Source organism: Musa acuminata, chromosome BXJ3-2 (genome assembly GCF_036884655.1).
Source record: "Musa acuminata AAA Group cultivar baxijiao chromosome BXJ3-2, Cavendish_Baxijiao_AAA, whole genome shotgun sequence".
NCBI lineage: Eukaryota > Viridiplantae > Streptophyta > Magnoliopsida > Zingiberales > Musaceae > Musa > Musa acuminata.
The window spans coordinates 34,684,989-34,706,021 of NC_088350.1; the positions used below are offsets into that span (position 1 = coordinate 34,684,989).

A 21,033-nucleotide genomic window follows, 5' to 3' on the forward strand; every position below is an offset into this window, starting at 1 on the left:
CGATTTTACTCCTACCCTGCTTTTACCCGTAATCTAATTGGAAAAGAACAGGTGGGGTTTAAAAGTAGAGCCAGCTTCCCTGGAGGAGATTCAGGGTAAGTTTCATGACAGTGAGTTAATTTTTTGTTTGGTTTCATAGAACAGAGAAGAACCGGTAACCCGATCCGGGATGTAAAGCGTCCGATCCGACCCGATTATTCTGTTACCGAACACCGGTACTCTGATTGGCTCCGAAAAGGTGGGCTCCGTCGGTGGAGCCCGCTTACCTGTGGGTAAGGCTGGGGGACACTGGCACAAGGGTGAGTCAATTTTTTTATGTGGCCTTATATAAATAGGAAGAAGCTCCTAGTTCTTCCCCACATCGTCGCCTTCGCCTCTCCCGCTTTCCGGTTATTCTCCTCTCCTGTCTCTTCGTGGCGTCCTTGGAATCTGGATCTTAAGAACCCTACTGTTCTCTGGATCCCATCAAGAAGTACTCCATTCTCGTGATCGCGGCCGGATCTGAGGGCTGTGCGGGTTAGATCCCTCTTCCGATTGGGCTCGATCGGATCAGATCTGGTCTCGGGCCCTTTGGTTCTGGGAGGAATGCAATTGAAGCTGCGCTAGGTGGATCTGGATCTGGAATCTCGGTCAGTTCTCGGTTCCTTGTCTCAATTCTGCAGTGGCTTTAATTTTATGTCGTCGAGCAATGTTCATAATTGGGGTGGATTCACGGTGGCGGCGATGCGGTTTCTTGTTTGTGTTGATTATCTTTCGTCTTGATGTAATCGGTTCGGCAGGAAATTCGAGCTGTTGTGATGTTGGTTCTTTCTGGCAAGTTGAGAGAAAAGCACCTTTCCAATCACTGCTTCGTTACTGAAACGGATAGTCTAGTGTAATAGGATCCATCATGAGCTTCGGGGAGAATTTTATGCTTCATTTCAGTTTGTACGATAATAATTGTAGTACATATGAAGGTCATTTGCAATTTGATTTGGAGATTGAGGAAGATGGAAATCGTATGAGAAAGGGTGGGCTTTGGTAGAACAGTAAGGTTGCTCCCTTGTGATCTAGGAAACGAGGGTAGTATCGGCCTCTCTAAATATAAAGGTAAAGCTGCATACATTGACCCTCCTCAGACATGCAATCGCGGAAGTCCCATACACTGGGTTTGCCCTTTAGAAATCATGAGCAAGCTGGTTTTTATTTTATATACTGTAGTTACTTCTCAGGATTGCTGACTTTGATATGACAACAACAGCTTTGATTTCTGGATCTTGGCGTGTTATTGTGGATATGCAATTTTCTTTCGTTGGTTCTTTTCCTTTGTCTATCTTTCATTTTTTGGGATGAAATTCATGTCGTTGTGATATTTGACCTTGATGGGAAGGTGGAAAAGTTTTTTTTTGCATTATTTTCATTGCTGCTACAGGGAATATGGATTAATTGGATTGTTCATGAGATTGGGAAGTAATCTGTTTGGTTTTCCATGTCCCTATACGAATTTCAATTTGCAGTGTTATTGTTCTATTTTATATAAAGGTCACTTGCTGTTTGATTTGGAAGTTAGGGAAAACAGAAACTATATAAGCAAATGACTTACTCGTTGGGTTCAATAGTAGATTCCTTTGTTTGTTGATTTTATGAGAGGTTCTACTTCCCTTGTTGGCTGATTTTTTACTTTCTAAATTGTGATGATTTTATCATATTCTCTTATGTTGTCAGGTTTGCTACAGTTTTGACTTGATATCACGAGAACAGTTTGATTTCTAGATCTATTGGCCAGGTGGTGGCCAAGTAATACTTGCAAAAGGTGTACTTTTGAGATGCTAAAGAACGGGATGGTAGAATGCAGTGTTTGTCATTCCAAAATAGTCTCGCCAAGCCCAAGATCTGTATCAAGGGCATATGATAAGCATAGGAGCAAAGTATCATCCAGATATCGTGCTCTTAAATTTCTTCTTGTTGTGGGTGATTGTATCTTGGTTGGTCTTCAGGTACTTTATTTTGAAAGATCTTCAATTTTTTTTTCAGATTTATTTTTCCTTTTGAAATATGAGTGGCATTTATCTTTTGGCCAAAGGTTTAACATCTGTGCTCAGTGACTGTCTCAGTCGGACTTTTGGTTGTAGTATTTGCCTTAGCACATGGGTTAAAACATTGGCAACTTGTTACATGTTTTGTTTATTGAATGATGTGTGAATAGCCAATGAAACTTATGCATGCTTCAGATGTGATTACAGTTGATTTCATATGCTGGATTTTTTTAATTACTTGCATTGTGCTTTTACTTCTGATTTGAGAGACTGAACATGGTATGCTTGGCAGTGCATAAATATCTTTCACCAGTGAAAGTTGTGGCATGACACTTATCTTTCACCAGTGAAAGTTGTGGCATAACACTTGCTGCACAAATGACAACATGGTACAACAAAGATGTTCCTTGTTATAAGCTGGCACCTGTGTAGTCCTTAAGTATTCAAAGTATCTGAGGCAAACTCTATGTTGTAGGCTTTTTTTGTTTATGCAGAACTTTGCGGAATTTTGTTGGATTGTGCTTAAGCAGATTTTGTAATTTGTTGCAGCCTATACTAGTCTATATGTCCAAGGTGGATGGGAAGTTCAAGTTTAGTCCCATCAGTGTAAATTTTTTGACAGAAGTTGCAAAAGTTCTCTTTGCCATCATTATGTTATTATTCCAGGTTTGTCTTATAACCTTATTTTTATAGTAATATTATTTTGTGGGATACTATGAACAGATGGCGCTTGCAATTTTCCATTTTAGAGTATTTCCAATTCTAAGTTATTGTAGGAGAGTTACTCGCTGGGTGCATCATGTCAAACAGCAACTAATAAGGCCTTATATTGTCCAACTAGGCTTTTTGTCAAAATAGAAGTCCTTTTTCTTGTCTAGACTTGCCTTCATTTAGGAATTTGCACATTTATGATCTGAAACCCAATCATCTACTCTATCATTGATGATTGGTCGAACCAGTAAATACTGGTCTGTTCATACGAATCTATCTGTACTTTATATCATGTGGTGACCATATGATTGTTTTCATATTTTATATAAATCAATCTGTATGTTAAGAAAATTTGTGTTCATATTTTGAGCTAAATTGTTTATAATAACGCAACTTTCAAGTTTGCTACAAATTTGAGAGCTTTTCTAGTTATAATCTGATATTCGTGGGTGGGAGAAGATAGTATATCACATGTGCATAGATGAAATAGAATGAAAAAGCCAAGTGGTGTATTCTTTGAATTATGTTTCCGAAAAAACTGTCGCCAATTAATAGGTTTAGTTGCCATGTGCTTTGATTTACACAGGTTCTTATTAAAAAAATCAGAAAGGGCAAATATCAATTTGAAATCTTGAAATGTTCCAATTAAGACACTTACAAATGAAAAGAGCCTTCTTCACATCAGCTTACATAATTTAAAAACACTTGCTGCTCCTGTTATGACTTATGTGGTAGTAGAATTAGCCAACTACTACCATTCAACCTGTTGAAAACCCTTGTTGCTTCAGAATTTGAATTTAAGGACTCTTAATATTGATTACCAGTCATTTATTAGATAAATCAACTCATTAACTTTTTAGTGTCCAATACGTCTAAAGGTACTCTTAATAATTTCTCATTAGAGTAAAAAATAAAAAGAAATCCTAACTGCACATAATTCCAAGATAAATAAAAGTTTCCTGACAGAGCTGGTTTTCTATAGTATTGGGCTACTTGGATTCAAGATGTCAAATGTTAGAACTATTAGGGATGTGCATCTCTTGGATAGATATCTTTCTTTCTAGGGAATCTATATTAAATAAACAGACATGAAGTTGCCAGATTTATCTAGAACTTAAGAAAATCATGTCGGATATGTAGTCAACTTCATTGGAAAAGCAAAGAACACAAGTATCATATAATAAGTCACTTATTAGTTATTGTAACTACTGATGGTTCTACATTTCAATTTTTTCCTTTTATTTTGTGCTGTTTGATTTTCAGCTTTTTGCTAGTAGTATTAATGAAGTATGAATCCCATTCTTCTAGTCTTATATTTTAATGCTACCACAATGTTCTGTTTCAATGATAATATTTTGCTACAACCAGAGCTGATATTTGTAACTAAACAGGGTAGACGCCAAAAGGTTGGAGAGAAACCCCTTCTATCAATTTCTACATTTGTACAGGTAGAGTATCTCTGCACACCAATATTCATGTCATGATCATTAAACTCTTTTATCTTTCCATATTTTCTTGTGATCATTCTTTTTAATTTTCTTTATTTTGTAACATCCAATATTTAGCAGTTAATTATGTCAGTGGATAGTGCTTCTTGCTATATTGATTTTATATATGGTACTTTTTAACAATAAGTATTATGATCCTTAGGTTATATTAGGATCTTCGCTGTATTGAACTTCTAACTGCTGTAGAATTCAACAACAGAAAGAATATGAGAAGTAATGTGACTAAATTTTGAAAATCTCCTGGCTGACTGAGTCTATATGCTTGCCAAAACTATTTCCAAGACATCTTTTGGCAAGGTATTCCTCAATCTGTATTGGTGGACTGGAGTGCTTTACTAAACTTTTACTTGTGAGTTGATACGACACCATGGACCGCATCTAACCTTGAAAAAACTGCATTTGTGGAATGTGATTATTATTTAATTCCACAACAGGCATTCCACAGTTCTGTTCATGACTCCAAACTTCTAACACAGGACCGTTTATTTGTCAGTAAGTAGAAGAAATTCATCAGTCTTTAACAGGAAGAAGATTTTAGATTAAATGTCCCCTCTATCTTGGCCTTAACGGAGAGCAATTCTGTCCAACTGCGAAATTAATTTCTATTCAATATAAGCCACTAAAGAGAAGTATGTGTTGCTCAAAACCATTTTTTTGCATTATTGTTAAACCTTTCAAAGTAGACTTCTTCAAAGGCAGAACATGTTGTTCTGGGTTGTATATGGCCCCAGGTAAATACAACTCCTAAAATGCATTTGCAAATGGAATATAATCACCTCGTATAGTGAGTATGGATCGGGATTATTTTTTGAACTTAAAGTTGTGTATGGAGTGGTGAAGAGTTAAAGTTGTAGACGTGTAAAAGTAAGAATTTTTTTTTGTATGTTCCAAATTCTTAGATGAAATTTCAATTGTGGCTAGTAAAATTGATTCGAACTTTTAAGATGCATTGATCTTTCCACAAGGTTATAACAAAACAAAGTTTTGGATACTAGTTTGACTGATATGTTTGCTAACCGGTATTGCTCGGTCCAACTAAACACTACTATTGGAATATATAGCTTGATAGTAGTACATGCACCATATATTCTTTTTATTTTATTCAATGATACAATAAATAGCTCAATAATGATGCATATACCATTTAGTTTTTATTTTATTCAATAATACCAAGTGATATAGGTCAATATATCGGCTGACATATAATATTATACCAGGGCAATAGGTTACCCAATCTGATATTGGTCTGGTATTCAAAACCTTGATACACGATGTACCTATATCATTTTCATAATTATGGATATATAGCTCTTTTTTAAATTTTTGGTTGGTTTATCAAAGGTTAGAAATGGAGGGGCTTAGAGGATGTTTTAAGAATGAAAGTTTTGCAAATTAATCAAATGTATGTGCTTTTAAAATTGTTGTGGAAATAAAAATTTAAACAATGATTGTAGATCCTTCATTCTTTGTTCATTGGTTTCAGTTGCAAAGTAAGAAAGAAATCGGGAAGGTTAATGTGACTTTTTCCTGTTGTACTTTCCTGCAAATTAATTAAAATTGTCTTGTCATTAAGATGGTTTTGGTAGTAATACCGATATGATAATTTGGATTCAACTTTGATTATCCTGCTGTCATCGAGTCCAGGGTTCTTCATAACCTAGAGAGTTATCAAGTAATGTAATTCAGTTTCTGCCTGTTCAATTCAGACTTCACTTACAGAAAGAATCTGAAAATAATGTGACTTTCCTTAGGTGCAAACTCAATTAATTTTTATCCATTTTTGCTGCCGTAAAAGAGTGTTCTGACTTCTGAGTGCAAAAGAAAACAAAATAAAAATAAAAACAACAGACAAATGCAGCAAAAACGGATAAATATCTGTCTTTTTTACATCATGTATTCATGGTATGATCTGATTCGAAGTTTATGCCTATATTTTGCAGGCAGCTCGGAACAATGTCCTTCTTGCTGTTCCTGCTCTTCTATATGCAATCAATAATTATCTAAAGTTTACCATGCAGGTGTGTTTTAGCTTCATATCATATGAAAACATTTTTCTAGCTTCATATATTCTGACAAAAAATTACCCAACAATTTTCTTTGTGTGTTTTTTTAGCTATTTGTGGTTTGGACTTTGGAGTACTTGATATGCTTATGATTGTCCTTTTGTTATTTTCTCTCTCTTTGCAGCTATACTTCAATCCTGCTACTGTGAAAATGTTGAGCAACCTGAAGGTAGCACTCTATAAATCCTCGGCTTTATGTTTAATCTTTTAAACCATTCATTTCAATGTAGGTTTTCTAACATAAGAATTGTTTGCTGTAAGCCTGTAATAATAATTACATTGCAATATCTGTGCTGAGGTTAATGTAGATGAATAGATTAGTATTCATGGAACTTTCTCTTAAAGTTTTTTTTACTCATAGATATTAAACCATAACATTATAAGTTGATATACTGATTTTGCTTGGTTAATACAACATATCATATCAGTGCCATAATTTGCCTTCTCTAGGCAAATGGAGTTGATGGACATGAACATGTTTTGTAGCATGGCTCCTTAGATAATTTTTTTCTTTTTTTACTAGCTTGATGTATGTACAAAACAGAATATATCTATATATCTGGCTTTCCATGCGGAAGAACATTGTGTATTTCTGAAGCATGTTTTTTAGCTGTTTCCATTATTGTCAGTCAAGAAATTTCAAGGATATGTTCTTTAATTCTATTTTGAATGTATATTGTGCTCTTCCATCGTTTGCTTGTCTTGTTCATACAAGATGCTGAAAACTGAATTTTTTCTTGAAGCCAAATCATTGATATTGTGCTACCTTTATGCAAATTACTTGTAGGTTTTGGTGATCGCGGTCCTTTTAAAGATAATAATGCGGAGGCGTTTTTCCATAATTCAGGTACGTTTGGACTCTAGAATCAGTTGCATTCATGTTGCATGATGTACTTTAGTGGATAAGACTTAGAAAAGTCCACTGTCAAATTTTAGATGTGAAATATGTTATACTAGACATATAAGTGCTTGTATGAGATGATCATTTGTGGCAACCTAATTATGTTCATATAACTTCTCAGCAACGTCTATGATTTCTTATGTCGAATGATAATGTTTTATTATTGGTCATTAAGTTTTTTCCTTTGTTTCTTTTTTACTGATGGGCAGTGGGAGGCTCTTGCGCTTTTGCTGATTGGGATAAGCGTAAATCAACTCCGATCACTGCCTGAGGGTTCCACAGCACTGGGTCTTCCAGTTACGATGGTTGCTTATGTGTATACATTAGTTTTTGTAAGTTTTATCACTCACATCATTTATATGTTTAACCATCGTTGTTTCTCTTTTTTTCATTGATTTATTTTTTTCTTGTTTCTCTTTATTAGAGTCTGATAATCCTTTTGGAAACTTTTTTACAACTTGTTAATAATTGATCTACCATAAATTTGATAATTGGAGCACCTTATATATATTATATTTATTGTCCCAAGAATTGATGTTTTGTAGTATGGGACCTATGGGTGCTTGGTGACAACTTTCTTGTGTGGTATTAAGTTCTGTCATGCAAATGGTATGTCCTTGTATATTGGCACCTTCACCATGTATTAGTATAGTACTTGACGATACTTTTCTATCATAATATGGGCTGATCCATTCTGACTGATGCAGTACCTGACGATACTTTTCTACATAATTGTCAACTTGAGTATAAAATTCTAAATAGCTGGATTTTACTTAAAATTGTTTATCATCACAATAATACTTCTCTTAGGTTAACATCCCTAATTTACAAACAGTAATTTTTTTATCATATGGTTTTAAGATGTAAATAAGTTGTTATCTCCTTTATCTGGAATTTGAGAGTTTTGATGTGAACATCTAAATATGGAAAAGTTCAGATTTGGTTAAATTTTGGTGTCATACAATTCTTCTTATATAATAGACTACTTCAAGTGTTATATGGCTGACTAATTCATGAAGTTGTGTTACAACACAACTGAAAGGATACTAGACTTATTACCGGTCAAAAATACTTAATTTTAAGTTAATTGTAATACCTTACTAGCTAGTTAAGTGTAGTGATTTAAAAAGCGTTAGGCGTCAAAAGACGTCAAGGTGCAAAACTGCCCGAGGCACTGGACGCTCGCCCGAGCGAAACGAGACGCTAAAATATAAAAATATATAAAATTAATTAATAAATATAATTATTTAAATAAAAATATGATATTAAATAAAAAATCTTACAGAATCACAATATCACATTAACAAAAAATCTCAAAATTCAAAACAATAACAATAATTTTAAATAAATAAAAATTAGCAGTATTAAAATCAAAATAATATATTATTAATCTAATAAATAAAAAATTATTGTTACTAGTATACAGTTAATATACTGTTAACAGTATACTATCAAGTCGATGTGAGTAGAGGGAGTAAGAGTAATAGTAGTGGCAATGGCAACGGGAGCGGGAGTGATGATAGTGGCAAACAACGACAACGAAGACAGGCAACGATAGCGGAGAGAGGCAGCGGTAGTAGAGAGGAAATGTCAGCGGCAGAATCGCGAGCAGGGTTAGGGTTGGGGAAGTCGCGAGAGGGATGTTGGGAGGCTGATATCAAAGCTTTATTTGGTTTAATCGAACCAACTGAAGCACCGGAGACCGAACCAAACGTAAAACACTGGTTCGGTCGCCTGGTTGAACCCGGGCGCTTGCTCGAAGCACCCGGCGTCTGGGCTCGAGCAAGTGCCTCTTTGAAGCGAGGCGCTCGGGCCTCGCTTTGCCTCGCACGAGTGCCTATTGAAATCGCTGGTTAAGTGTTTGTCCATTTTCGATGTGGGACTAAACTAGGGTTACAATAAAAGTTTTATTAAAGGATTAAACATGAATGGAACTAAAGGGTTTATCACATCGTGGAGATATTACTAGGATAGGCCTCACATGGATCATGCTATATTGGACATGATGAGGGGCCCAAGTAGAAAAGGATTAACCATGGATGATATCGAAGGATACAGTATAACGTGGAGTCATCATTAGACTATATCTCATGTGGACATTTGACGAGAACGTCAAACCCTTAAATATGGGAGAGATCCTGAAACCTTAATTTAGTCTCAGAATGGAAGTGGACATTTACTTAAATTGACTCATGAGGGTCTAGTTTGATAAGTGCACTATTATTAATTTAGGCTCATGTCTTTCGGACTAGTAGTTTAGGCTCAACAAAGTTAATTAGTTAGTTATCTCATCATGTCGAGTAATGATAAGTAAATTATCAATATTTTTGCCTTGCCTTTGCTTTATAGTCCAACTGGTAAATGTGACCTCTTGGAGTGTCACCATCCTTCCTAATAGCTTTGTTTTTTGAAGTTTTCTATTTTTAACAAGTTAGAGAATGAACAATTTATGTGTTTTGAACAAGCTGCTTTTAAGTGAAACCTCAGATGTACAGAGATTCTTGATGGTATTGGTTATATAATTAGTTCTGCTTTCATGTTCACTTTGTATTATGATGTTGCAGGTTACTGTTCCATCAATGGCCTCCGTCTACAATGAATATGCTCTGAAAAGCCAATTTGAAACAAGTATTTACCTTCAGGTGACTGGCTTTTTTATAACTGAACGTATCCTTGCCAATTACTTTTTCAGCAGGTGAATAGCTGGAGGAAGAGAGTCATAATATTTTATTACATCTTTCAGAACTTATTTTTGTATGGATATGGTGCAATATTCAACTTTTTGGGCATTGTAGGGACTGCCCTTTTCAAAGGTACATGATCTTGCCTCTAGTTGATTAAAAAGTATTATAAATATTGGCTAGACATAGTTGATATGCATTTGAGGATCGATCATTTACACGAGTTGAGTGGATCTAACTCTGACTACATTATTCTTGTGCTTGCTATACTAATGTGTTCTTAGGATATATAATAGAATGATAAAGTTTCTATACAAGGTTGCATTAACATTGTCAATATATACTGTTGGCTCCATATCCATGATCAAGGACGATCTCAATAGCCCTCAACTGAATTGGCCAAGCTCTATTGATGGAACTCATGAAATCTCAAAGCCTTATTTGGCCAAGCAAAGCCCATATCATAGCAGCCTACTAATCTCAATCCCAATCTTAGTTGGACTAGGATTAGGGCAGCCCTCACCTAAATAAGGACAACCACATGAAGATGGTGGGGCCAACTCCTAATAGTAGTAGAACTTCCATGCGCCAACGCTAAACAAATCCTAACAATATTAGGACTTTCCAAGTCTTAAATATATTAGGACTCAAAAGCATTATGACTCTCTAAGTCTTAACCTAGTTAGGACTCTCTAAGTCCTAACTGCATTAAAACTCTCTTAAGTCCTAACCTAGTTAGGACTCCACCCCTTCCATAACGATAAAAGGAGGAGAGCCCCATCCAAAGCATCCCCCAAAGCAACCAAGAAGCCATCGGTAAAGAGCCCAGTCGGCCCTAGTTTTTCCTGCCTTAGAGCAGTGAAGAACAGCGAGAAGAGAAGGGAAGAATTCTATGCAGTGCAGCCAGTTCCTCTCAGTCGTAGCCTTCTTCTGCAAGTTCCAGCAGCCCAAAGCTCCACCCCAAAGCTTCGTCCAGCTGCTGTGAGAAGTCCTCAATGCCTACTGTCTACTGTTTAAACCTCAGGAGGAGGTTCCTGCAGTGAAGAGATGAGACCAAAAACGACAGTGACCGCAACGTACCGGGGGTGCTGTCTAAAGACAACCTGCATTCTCACGCACCCATAAACTTACTATCACGTTTTTTATTCCATTGTTTCAAGCCTCGTAGTTAGTACTTTGACTTTACAAACAATAGAAGCTGTTTTCTTTCAGTTTTTACGCTTGGTCTTTTTACCATAGTTCTCTCCCTCGCCTCCATTTGAAAGTATCGAATCGACAGATTGTCGAATCCAAACCCCATACGGATCGATCCATAGCTTGCTCTACTAAAGGCAACTTGACATTTCCCTGAATTCCTCAGCCCTTTTTCCTATGCTTCTAATGTTGGGGCCAACCCAAAGTAATTTTTGACCTGGCATGCTCATAAAGAAGTGTCAGCAAACATGATTTTTGAAGGGAAGAGAGATGTAGCCTGAAAAGAAGTGATAGATCGTCAAGGTTGAGAATCAATGATGTCTGTTATTTATGACTAGAAACTCGGCAAATACACCAACTGAACTACATTTCTATTTAGTGTAAGCTTTGATAAATCTATTTAGTTTTGGTTATAGATCATAGTTATAGATCAAAAAGGCTCTGTCATGGTTTGTTAAATTTGTTGGTTAGATGTCAATGTGTGACATCAAAACTCTTAAAGATTGTGCCAAATTTGTGCTTATCCAAATTCTAGGCAGAAAGGTGACTCATGTGAATATGTATGACCACAAATACAAACAAAAGAAGAAAAACCCCGAAGGAGAACAAATTGTTAATGTGTAATTCAATCTGGATATTAGACTCATTTAAGTTCCTTTTACCTTCTTTTAATGATCCTAAAGCAAGAAAATAATTTACTTGAATTGATGGATTTTTCAAAGATAGAAAGAGGTATTAGGTGGTCCTTCATTTTTAGTAGTAGGAAAATTCATAACTAATTACCATTATAAATTCTGCTTCACATCCTTCATGATTCAATACATAGTAATCCATATTCTGATGCATATTCTTCAGTCACTAATATAAAAATCTCAATGGTTTGATTGACAGTTGGTGGTTTCATTACTTAAACCACAAAATTTCAAACTATATGTTTTCCTGTAAAGGCTGCAGCTTTTTGCTGTTCATATATCTGACTCATGAATAAAGTAATTGCATGTGCACAATGAAGCCTTAGGGGAAGGCTTACTTGGTTTTATGATCTCTTTTCTTGTAAAAGTTGTACAGTCAAAGGCTTAGTTAATTGGAAGTTTACTTAGTTTTATGATATCTTGAGTTCTTGGTCCAGTTGCATTATCTTAGATCCAACTCCCTGCAGTTTCATTGTTTTTGGCATTAAACCTCTTATAATACCCTTCAGCCGATGCATTTCATTCTTGTTTATATGTTATGCTCACAGCTAAGAGGTCCTAAAAGTTGGGAATATTAAATTAAATTAGTTTAACTCTTAATATACCAACAAGTTCATATTCTTCTGATTGGGAACCTTTTTAACAATCACCAATATTCATTAATATGACTTTTGCACCTCTTGTGTGGATTTATACCAAGAATCTTGCCATGCTCTTTTAAATGGCCTTTGGTGTAGGTAACCATAAGATGCTTATCTTCTCCTTCATATTTATATGTTGATTTGTTGATTGTTGGTTAGTTTTCCTTCTAATTCAGAGTTTCAGACATAGAGGTTTCTGTCCATTATATATATGTACTTACTGGGTGGAAGGCACACAATTGGATATACATACATCAGTAGTTTAATATTCTTGTTTTCTTGTCATTTCATTCCATCAGAGATTTGGTTTGGTTGGATTGCTAAGAATTCAATGGATACATGTTCAGTTAATTGTTTGTAATAATTTGTGTTTTAATATCTTTGCACGCTGTTTGCAAGTTGCCGATACCTTTTACTAGAGATCAGAGATATTTGTTTTTTTTTTTTGTTTCACTTTTTTAAACATTTACAGGACCTAATAGCTTTAATATCCTCGAAGGCCACTCAAAGGCGACGATGTTTTTGATATTTAACAATGCAGCACAGGGCATACTTTCATCATTCTTCTTCAAATATGCCGGTATATTGCTATGTGCTTTTTGTCGTTCACTTACTGCTAAGTACTTTTTTTTCTTTTGCAAATATTTGGCGTGTTTTTTCCCCTTTTTTTTCAGACTTAACCTTTCTGTGCTAATGGTGCTTGCAGACACAATCTTGAAGAAGTATTCATCTACTGTTGCCACAACTTTTACTGGCATCGCATCTGCTGCATTATTTGGTCATACATTGACCATGAACTTCATCTTGGGGTTATCCATAGTTTTTATATCTATGCACCAGGTATTTACCAGGCTTAGGTTTTAAATTTATTCCATGTGTTTGTATCTTTGAAAATCTTGACACATTTTCTGTCAGTTCTTCTCTCCGATTGCGAAAGTAAAAGATGAGACACCACTTAGAAAATTAGAGATGATGGAAGATCAACATCCAAGGTACATCCTTTCAATTTTTTAATTCTTTGACCTTTTCTGTCTCAGAAGTGATCTTGACAACAACAGTACCACTCGAGAGATCCTAATCACCTATTTATTTGATTTTATCATTTTTTTTATATGTTTCTCATTGGAAATGGTCTTAATATATTTTATTAACAAGTTGGTCCAACCACAAAGTAATTATTGGAAATAACTTCACTTTGCAGTTTAAAGATTTGGTCTCAGACTTTGAATTGCTTTTTAATAAAGAAATTTCAGATTTTGAACATACTAATTTACATTTGTTTACTGATAAAGTACCTTTTCAAAATTCAAACTACTATAAATTACTAATTTTCTTGTGTCTGTTTTTAAGGTCAAAGGAAGCTTCTTTCATAGACATGACTGCTGGTGCTGCTGAAGATGTAAGACAATTGTACATGTAGCACAATTGGTTAATTATGAATTGGCAAATCCTTATGCATGATATCTGCTTTCTTTCAGGCCAGCCACCACATTGGACATGATGAGAGACAGCCTCTCTTGCCCATTTGATGTCATGTTTGAGGCATCACTCCGATCCTTATAAAACTTAACCATATGATAATTAAGGTGTGTTTATTAAAACTAAGATGCATATTAATGTGATAATAATAGCGAAGCGTTTTGATAAGGATTAATATTAATTGAACACCATTGGTGCAGTTCATTCATCTTATCTTATTAAATTGCTTTTAGCTATGTAGATTGTGAATATGGATGTGTAGAGCTAAGTACTTATAAGTACAGCATAATTTTTAAGTGAACTTTGTTTTGTGCAAAAACACTGTTTGTATGGGAGCCATATCCTGGGCTAGTAACTTGGTAGTAAAAGGGTCAAAGTTATATTTAATATGGTACATATTCATTCTTATGAATTTCTTATATTCGTCTATGAACATGTTATGAATTTAAGCAGCACATATACTGTGTCGCTTATGTATTTTGTGCATGTGAGACAGGTTAATTTACAATGTCTTTATAAAGTGCTTTTATAAATTCATCTTTCTGCCATAGGAGTCAGGGTATGTTATATAATATTTTCTAAGTATACTAATTATAACATCTCCCATCAAATGTGTTAGTTGACACCAAAAAAAAGAAAGGATGAGATGACGTTCTGCTGAGTTTGTTGTCCCTGCTGCCAAGGCACCTAAACTACTGCCTAGGCTTTAAGCTGAATCCATTGTTTTGGGGTTTCCTAGGTTAGTTTTTAATTTAGTAGGCAAAATTTGAAGGACGAACAAATCAGGGGTCTTAACAGATATACTTTGGTTGTCCATGGATGAGGTGGGTGGTTCTAGTGTTGAAAAACAGGAAACAACCTTTGGAAATGAATAGTGCAAATGGATTGAAAGTTTTGCATAACGAGAGCTTAGTGTATTTTGTTCAGATAAGTTAATTCTTCTTTTTTTTTTATATCTTGTGCTTTCTATCTGACACCCAGCTCAGGTATAACTTGGCAATTCATTTGCACAGGTATTCTCTTATATGGATAGAGTTGAAAATGTTGCTAGCATATAATAGTTTAGGCACATTTAGCATGAGATGACATTTCACCAGAATTAATGCTTAATTCTAGTCAAAAACAGTAGAATCAAGCACAACTTGGCAAAAGAAAAACTTATTTTAAAGTTGAATGATCATGTGAATCGAAAAATTAAGTATTGTTTGCTTTGTTAAATTTCAGCAGAATCAAGCTGAACACTTACTGCACTCATTGTGGCTTGCATCTATACTAAAAACTCAGTTGATACTTGGATTAAATTTGGAGATGCTCAGCATATTCACTTTGCAGTGGCTTTTTGTAACAGGTATACTCGGAGAGTTCTTTTTTATTGACCTATAGAACATAGACGAGCTACCGAGTGGATAAAAAAAATACAAATGAGCTACCAAGAATAGTTTTTTTTTGGCTTCTGTTGGAAAATTTTATTGTGATCTGATGAACAAAGTCAGCAGTCATAGCTTATAATTGTGGAGGATACAAAATGAAGAAACTCGAGCAGGTTGATCAAACATCAGTCATGATATTCAAAAAATAGACCTCTCCTAGCAACATATTGTTATTTCAGCTATGTTTACGTGAAAATATGGAAGCACATTTCTATATTCTTTTAATGGATTAATTACTGCAGTTACATTGATATATGTCTTGTGTTCTGCTCATGGTCTTCACATCTTTCTTGCTGGTTCGTGGATCTACAAGGTTTTCAATGGAAATCAGAAGTTGGAACCACTACATCGCCTTAAAATTACTTGAGAAAATATTGGTTTTCTTGCTCCAGTGTGTAACAGAAGCAATGGTCCTGACTCTCTTTCTGCCATGCATTTATTGCCTTCTTTGGAAGTCAGCATGCTGTGAAATGAACTTTTCTGCACTCGGTAGTGATTTCTAAAAGCCTACCTCAAATGTACATTACATTTTAGCTCAATCATTTCTATCTTCTCCCATTTGCTAAACCTTATTCTTTAGTCTATCTTTTTTATTTCTTAACATGAGATGGGAATCTGAGCAGTGACTGATATTGGATGTCCTAATTACAACCTTGTGTGTTGGATGAATCTTCGTATTGATGTTTCACAGTAACAACTCTAATTGAATACTTGAAGCGCTCCTTCTTTGATGCAAGTACAATTATGTTAAGAGCGGGTTCTCAATTTCTGTGTATATCGATCGGTACCGAGGTATACCGATCAGTACACCTTGACATGATAGACGAAAGTATTTTTAAGGTTTTAGGGTGTACATGGGGCGTATCGACGATATATATATATATATATATATATATATATATATATATATATATATATATATATATATATATATTCACACACACAAAACCTATGTAATTTCGTCAAATTATAGTATGTGAGTTCTCTCTACTGAACCTTATATCTAATGAGTTTTTATTTGGATACATCACCGAAATAAATTATTGCAAAATTTTACTAGTGTTTTCTATAAATCTTTTTTACAAAAGTAGTTTCATATGTAAACAAACTATTTCATTTTAATTCAGTACAAGTGATCCTTTATAGAACTTGTTTTCCTTCAACTGCTCATCAGCAGAATCATCTAAGGCCTCGCTATATTATTTCCGTTTGAAGTATTGCCACAATATCATCCTCATTCCTAAATATCAATATCAACATCATATAAAAGCCTTATCTAAGCAATACATTTAGCAGTGAAATAAATGGCAGCTCATAAATTGTTTGGATCACACAACTCAGATGCTACAATAAGCATTACTAATTGCACACTAAGACTTGTTAAAAAGGTAATTTCTATCTTGTTAAAACATGCTAAGAGAGGAAATAATTCCTCAAGCCAATACTTGTTTTTTTTCATTTGTGTGAAACACAATTTTATTTCTGGACAGCTATAGTTGTTCTATGAAGCAGCAGAAGAGGATTTAGTTAAGATGAAAGATTAAGTGATTGGCAACCATGAAAGAGAAGAGAAAAAAATAAAATAAAATAAAATAAAATAGTATAGAACAATCATGTAGCAAATTCAAAAATAAAGTTCATCTTCAATTCAGCTTGGCGGGTGCAGGTACAAAAGCTCAACGATGACAAATCATGGCAGCGAGAGTTGGACAGCAATCTTCCTAAGTTTCTTGACCACAGAGGTCATGTCTGGCCTGTGATCAGCTTCATACTCCACACACTCAGCTGCCACTTGTGCAAACTGCAGAGAATGAAACCAGTCAAACTGATAGCTCCTGTAGGAAGTTCATAATCTAGTTCAACTTTTCTTGAGAAAGAACTAAATCTCATTGATGACCCCTACAAAGCAGTAGATCGATTGAAACAACCAAGAGAAAAAGAAAATGCAGCTTAAGGTATCGGTCAGTGATGTTTGCATACTATCAGATGGGATAATCTATTGACTTTGTTGAGACTAAATCACTGATCTAAAATATATAACCAATTTTCTTGTGATATACTTCAAATTATTATATACTAACTTAAGTCTTTTTTCACTTTTGACTAAAAGAGAGAAGCTAATTTATAGTGCAATTCAATGTTGTTTAATGAATCTAACCAATATAAAAGCATGACAGGACACACATGGATATATATTATACCTGTGCAGCTGCTGCAGGTGGATAGAGTCCCTTCAACCTTGGATCAACACATTGTTTGACCTTATTCTTGTCACCCAACCTTGGAGTTGCCTACATTGAAGGGAAAAAAATTAGCACTTATCAAATAAGCTAAACAAACTTTTGAAGCCTTCAACAGAAGAAGGACAAAGTTCAATGTGCATCTATTTTTCTGAATGGCAAACTGAGGTTTTAGGTTGCAACTTGTAAAGAAAGACTACTGTGAGGCTAAAATAAGCAAGATTAGTGACCATCTGAGGAGGAAGAGAATGGCATGCTAATTGTCTCTCCAAGTTATGTATGTAGTAAAGAAGTTGCTCATTTATGGTTTTGGAGAAAAGAATGATGACACACCATTGGTTTTCTTTCTTTGTTGTGTGACATATTGGCAATGCTATTATATGGATGCAGGAAGCAAGAAGAACATGTCAAATGAGAAGAAGAAGGGGAGGGGGGAGGGATGCAAGACAAAGAAATCACCCATGTTACAAGGCTCTGCTGACCGCGAGGCATGGAATGATCCACCGGCTTCCTCCCTGTTAGAAGCTCTAAAAGCACAACTCCAAAACTGTAAACATCACTCTTCTGGGTCAGTTCACCAGTCATTGCATACCTGCATCAACATCGAACATTACCATCTCATATGGTTTTTACCAGCAGGACAAACAAGCTCCTAAAGAGTTATCAGCTTCTTCAGAAATGATGGATGGAGAAATCAGCATTTGTTAGTCTTCAAAAACTCTTATGATGAATCAAATTATGTATCAGAATCATTAAGATCATATCTTCCCTTTTGGTTTGATGGTCATTAAGCACTAATCCATCACAAGCCAAATTCAATACATGTCATCCAACCTAAGTTTTGATGCAGTAATTGCTCTGAACAATTCACTTGTCATCACCCCAACCTAAAGAGAAGGATTAGAGTTTCTACCAGCACAAGATTAAGGAAAGGAAGAGACTCAAATTCCATGGAAGAACCAAATGAAAGATTTTGTGCTATAATAACTCAACATTCTCATGCCGAAAAGGATGCAAAAATCTCCTACAAACTTCTTCAGAAAGGAATTTGAATACTAACATCTATCCAGAATCATCAGCTCTTCATGGTGAGAGAGGCTGGTGGTTTCTCTAGTGATGAATTTTCTTAAGATTATCTATCAAAAATCATAAAGATCACCAATCTGGAGACAAATTATTTGACCACAAAGCTGTCTTCCATCTCCACTGTCAGCCAAAGTCAATACTTGTGATCCCACCTAAGGTCTGATGCATCGATTGTTCTAAATGTCTCACCTGTCATCATCTAATATCTAAAGAACAAGTGCATAGAATTTCTACATTCACAAGATTGAAGCAAGGAAGATAGCCAAATTCCAAGGAAGAACCAAATGAAAGAGCTTTTATGTTATTACTCCTATGCTTTTTACTAGGAGAACAAGTCCAATAAATTTCTGATACTAAAAATGATGCAAGAATGTCCTAAAAACTTCCTTCAGAAATAAATCTGAATCCTAATATCCATTCATTCATCGTGAGATTATGTGACTTTTATTGTCTATCAGAATCATTAAGATCACCATAAAGCCAAATTCAATACATATCATCCCACCTACGTTTTGATGCATTGATCACTCCAAAAAAATTCACCTTCCTTCATCTATATCACGATATCAAAGCAAGGAAGATGGTATAACTCCATGAGAGGAAGAACCAAAACGAAAGAGATTTTTGAGCTATTACTCAGGAGCATGATAGCCAAAGGTTCCCAAAACCCGCGAAGAGAGAAGGCGTGTAGCCATATCAGGAGCCTGGTTTAGCAGATCGAAGTCTGCAATCTTTGCTCTGCAGTCATCAAATATGAGGATGTTGCTGGATCTGATGTTCCTATGCACAACAGGTGGCTGAACCATCTCATGGAGATACTCCAATCCCTTTGCTGCATCAATCGCAATCCGCACTCTCTGTTCCCACCCAAGAAAAGGCCTCTGTTGTGTTCCCAGAGCACCCCTCCTTCCTGCAACATGGAATCATGCGAATGAGAGGAGGAGGAGGAAGAAGAAGGTGCAGCCAAAGCTTCCAACTCATGCAAATGAGAGGAGGAGGAAGAAGAAGATGCCGACCGTGCAAGATGTCTTGCAGAGATCCCATGGCGGCAAACTCATAAGCCAGCAGCCTCAGATTTCCCTCCACATAATACCCCAACAACTGTACAAAATTCCTGTGCTTCAATCTCGATGCAAATGAGAGCTGACATCGAGAGATGAAGTGCATGGTAAGAACACAACATAGACAAGTTTGAATCTTTCATACGACGATGAAGATTCAAACTCCGATAATATTGTATCTCAACTTATATTGTTAATCATTGCAGCAAATCACCTGTGACATGAAACCAGAATTGGTCTCATGTTTCTGTGGCATGTCAAGCTTTTTGATTGCAATTTCTTTGCCGTTTAGAACTGCATAGTAGACTCTCGCATGTGATCCTTCCCCAACCATTGATCTTAACCCAAAATTGTCAGTGTTCTCCATCAGTTCATGCAAAGATAGTTCAGGCACAGCAGCAATAGGAGTCGGAGGATGGTCTTCGAGTTCACTACTTCTCGGCGTAGAAGATGCCTCTACAGAGTCTTCTGTGCCTGAAGAAAATTAAGACAAGAGAAAAGGATCAGTAGTACGATGATTCCATGAAGAGAAGGAATACAAATGCATTTGGTATGCACCAATTGGTACTTATCAATCCGATCAAGAGCTGACATCAAACCATATAATTCATCTTATTTTTGGCTATTATTGGATTGTAGAATTCACAGTGATACCGTATCGGTCGGTATTAGTGTGCCAACACTTAATACATATCGATCCTTAGAAAAAAGACTAAAAATATTATAAAAATTAGAAAAGATTACCCGATATAGAGCTTGCATTATCCGATACTATACCAACCGTATCGGGATACGTATACCCGAGTCCATAAACAGGTATATATTGCTCGTACTGTGTCGTACGAGACGGTGTTGCAAACCTTGCATACCGTATACTGATCTGATACAATCCAAAAACATTGTATTATTTTTATACATCATATTCTTAATTCTGGGGCCAAATTAATCTCTAATTCAGCTATTATTGGTAGCTTAAACTCTTTAATATTGGATACTGGTCCTAAAAGCCTTTTATCTTTCCTATAAATTAATAATGTCATTAAAGTGATCTAAGAGATTTGAAGAGAGATCATATGGATAAGAAAGGAATCAAAGACAGCAAGAACGAGAAGAACCACAGCATCAAGCCGACACTAAATTATACTCAACATCAGATTCGAAGTCCACAGAAATCAACATACCATCATCATCATCCTTTTTCTTCTTCTGCTGCTTCGGTTCTTCCTGGAACTCGTTCTCGGTGCGAGGAAGAGAGTCCTTCTTCCTCGTGTTTCTGGCACACGAAAACCACCTGTAGATCCTTGTACTCCTCCTCTCTCTCCTGTATCTCT

The 21,033-nt window shown here is 35.6% G+C and overlaps 2 protein-coding genes across 4 annotated transcripts; one reads left to right on the top strand and one right to left on the bottom strand.

Moving 5' to 3' along the window:
* The first annotated feature begins 366 nt into the window (after window positions 1-366).
* LOC135584662 (CMP-sialic acid transporter 5-like) lies at window positions 367-15,651 on the top strand. Of its 3 annotated transcripts, none has more exons than XM_065140618.1 (16): window positions 367-629; window positions 1,705-1,976; window positions 2,565-2,681; window positions 4,118-4,174; window positions 6,175-6,252; window positions 6,422-6,466; window positions 7,085-7,144; window positions 7,408-7,530; window positions 9,763-9,840; window positions 9,942-10,011; window positions 12,879-12,986; window positions 13,113-13,246; window positions 13,322-13,398; window positions 13,757-13,805; window positions 13,885-13,992; window positions 15,234-15,568. In XM_065140618.1, exons 2-15 carry the CDS (start codon window positions 1,806-1,808, stop codon window positions 13,933-13,935), a joined length of 1,218 nt encoding a protein of 405 aa, XP_064996690.1. In that variant the 5' UTR covers window positions 367-629; window positions 1,705-1,805; the 3' UTR covers window positions 13,936-13,992; window positions 15,234-15,568. The 3 variants fall into 3 exon arrangements, with proteins under 3 accessions (XP_064996690.1, XP_064996689.1, XP_018678212.2); XM_065140617.1 differs by lacking the exon at window positions 15,234-15,568 and adding an exon at window positions 15,629-15,651 and having other exon boundaries at window positions 375-629; XM_018822667.2 differs by having other exon boundaries at window positions 375-629; window positions 15,218-15,239.
* A 1,263-nt stretch (window positions 15,652-16,914) lies between these two features.
* LOC103976609 (PTI1-like tyrosine-protein kinase 2) lies at window positions 16,915-20,170 on the bottom strand. The gene is made up of 6 exons (XM_009391875.3): window positions 19,917-20,170; window positions 19,658-19,784; window positions 19,278-19,551; window positions 18,015-18,147; window positions 17,517-17,606; window positions 16,915-17,116 (listed from the first exon to the last, which is right to left on the bottom strand). The coding sequence occupies exons 1-6, from the start codon at window positions 20,067-20,069 to the stop codon at window positions 17,006-17,008; spliced, it is 888 nt and encodes a 295-aa protein (XP_009390150.3). The 5' UTR covers window positions 20,070-20,170; the 3' UTR covers window positions 16,915-17,005.
* Window positions 20,171-21,033: the final 863 nt, after the last annotated feature.

Coding starts and splice junctions, on each gene's coding strand:
- LOC135584662 (XM_065140618.1), top strand. CDS start 1,806: ATGCTAAAGAACGGGATGGTAGAATGCAGTGTTTGTCATTCCAAAATA. Junction 13,247..13,321: donor TTTTTATATCTATGCACCAG/GTATTTACCAGG, acceptor ATTTTCTGTCAG/TTCTTCTCTCCGATTGCGAA. Junction 13,806..13,884: donor CTGCTGGTGCTGCTGAAGAT/GTAAGACAATTG, acceptor GCTTTCTTTCAG/GCCAGCCACCACATTGGACA.
- LOC103976609 (XM_009391875.3), bottom strand. CDS start 20,069: ATGGAGAACACTGACAATTTTGGGTTAAGATCAATGGTTGGGGAAGGA. Junction 18,148..19,277: donor TTTGGCTATCATGCTCCTGA/GTAATAGCTCAA, acceptor ATGTTGATGCAG/GTATGCAATGACTGGTGAAC. Junction 17,607..18,014: donor AGCAGAGCCTTGTAACATGG/GTGATTTCTTTG, acceptor CCTTCAATGTAG/GCAACTCCAAGGTTGGGTGA.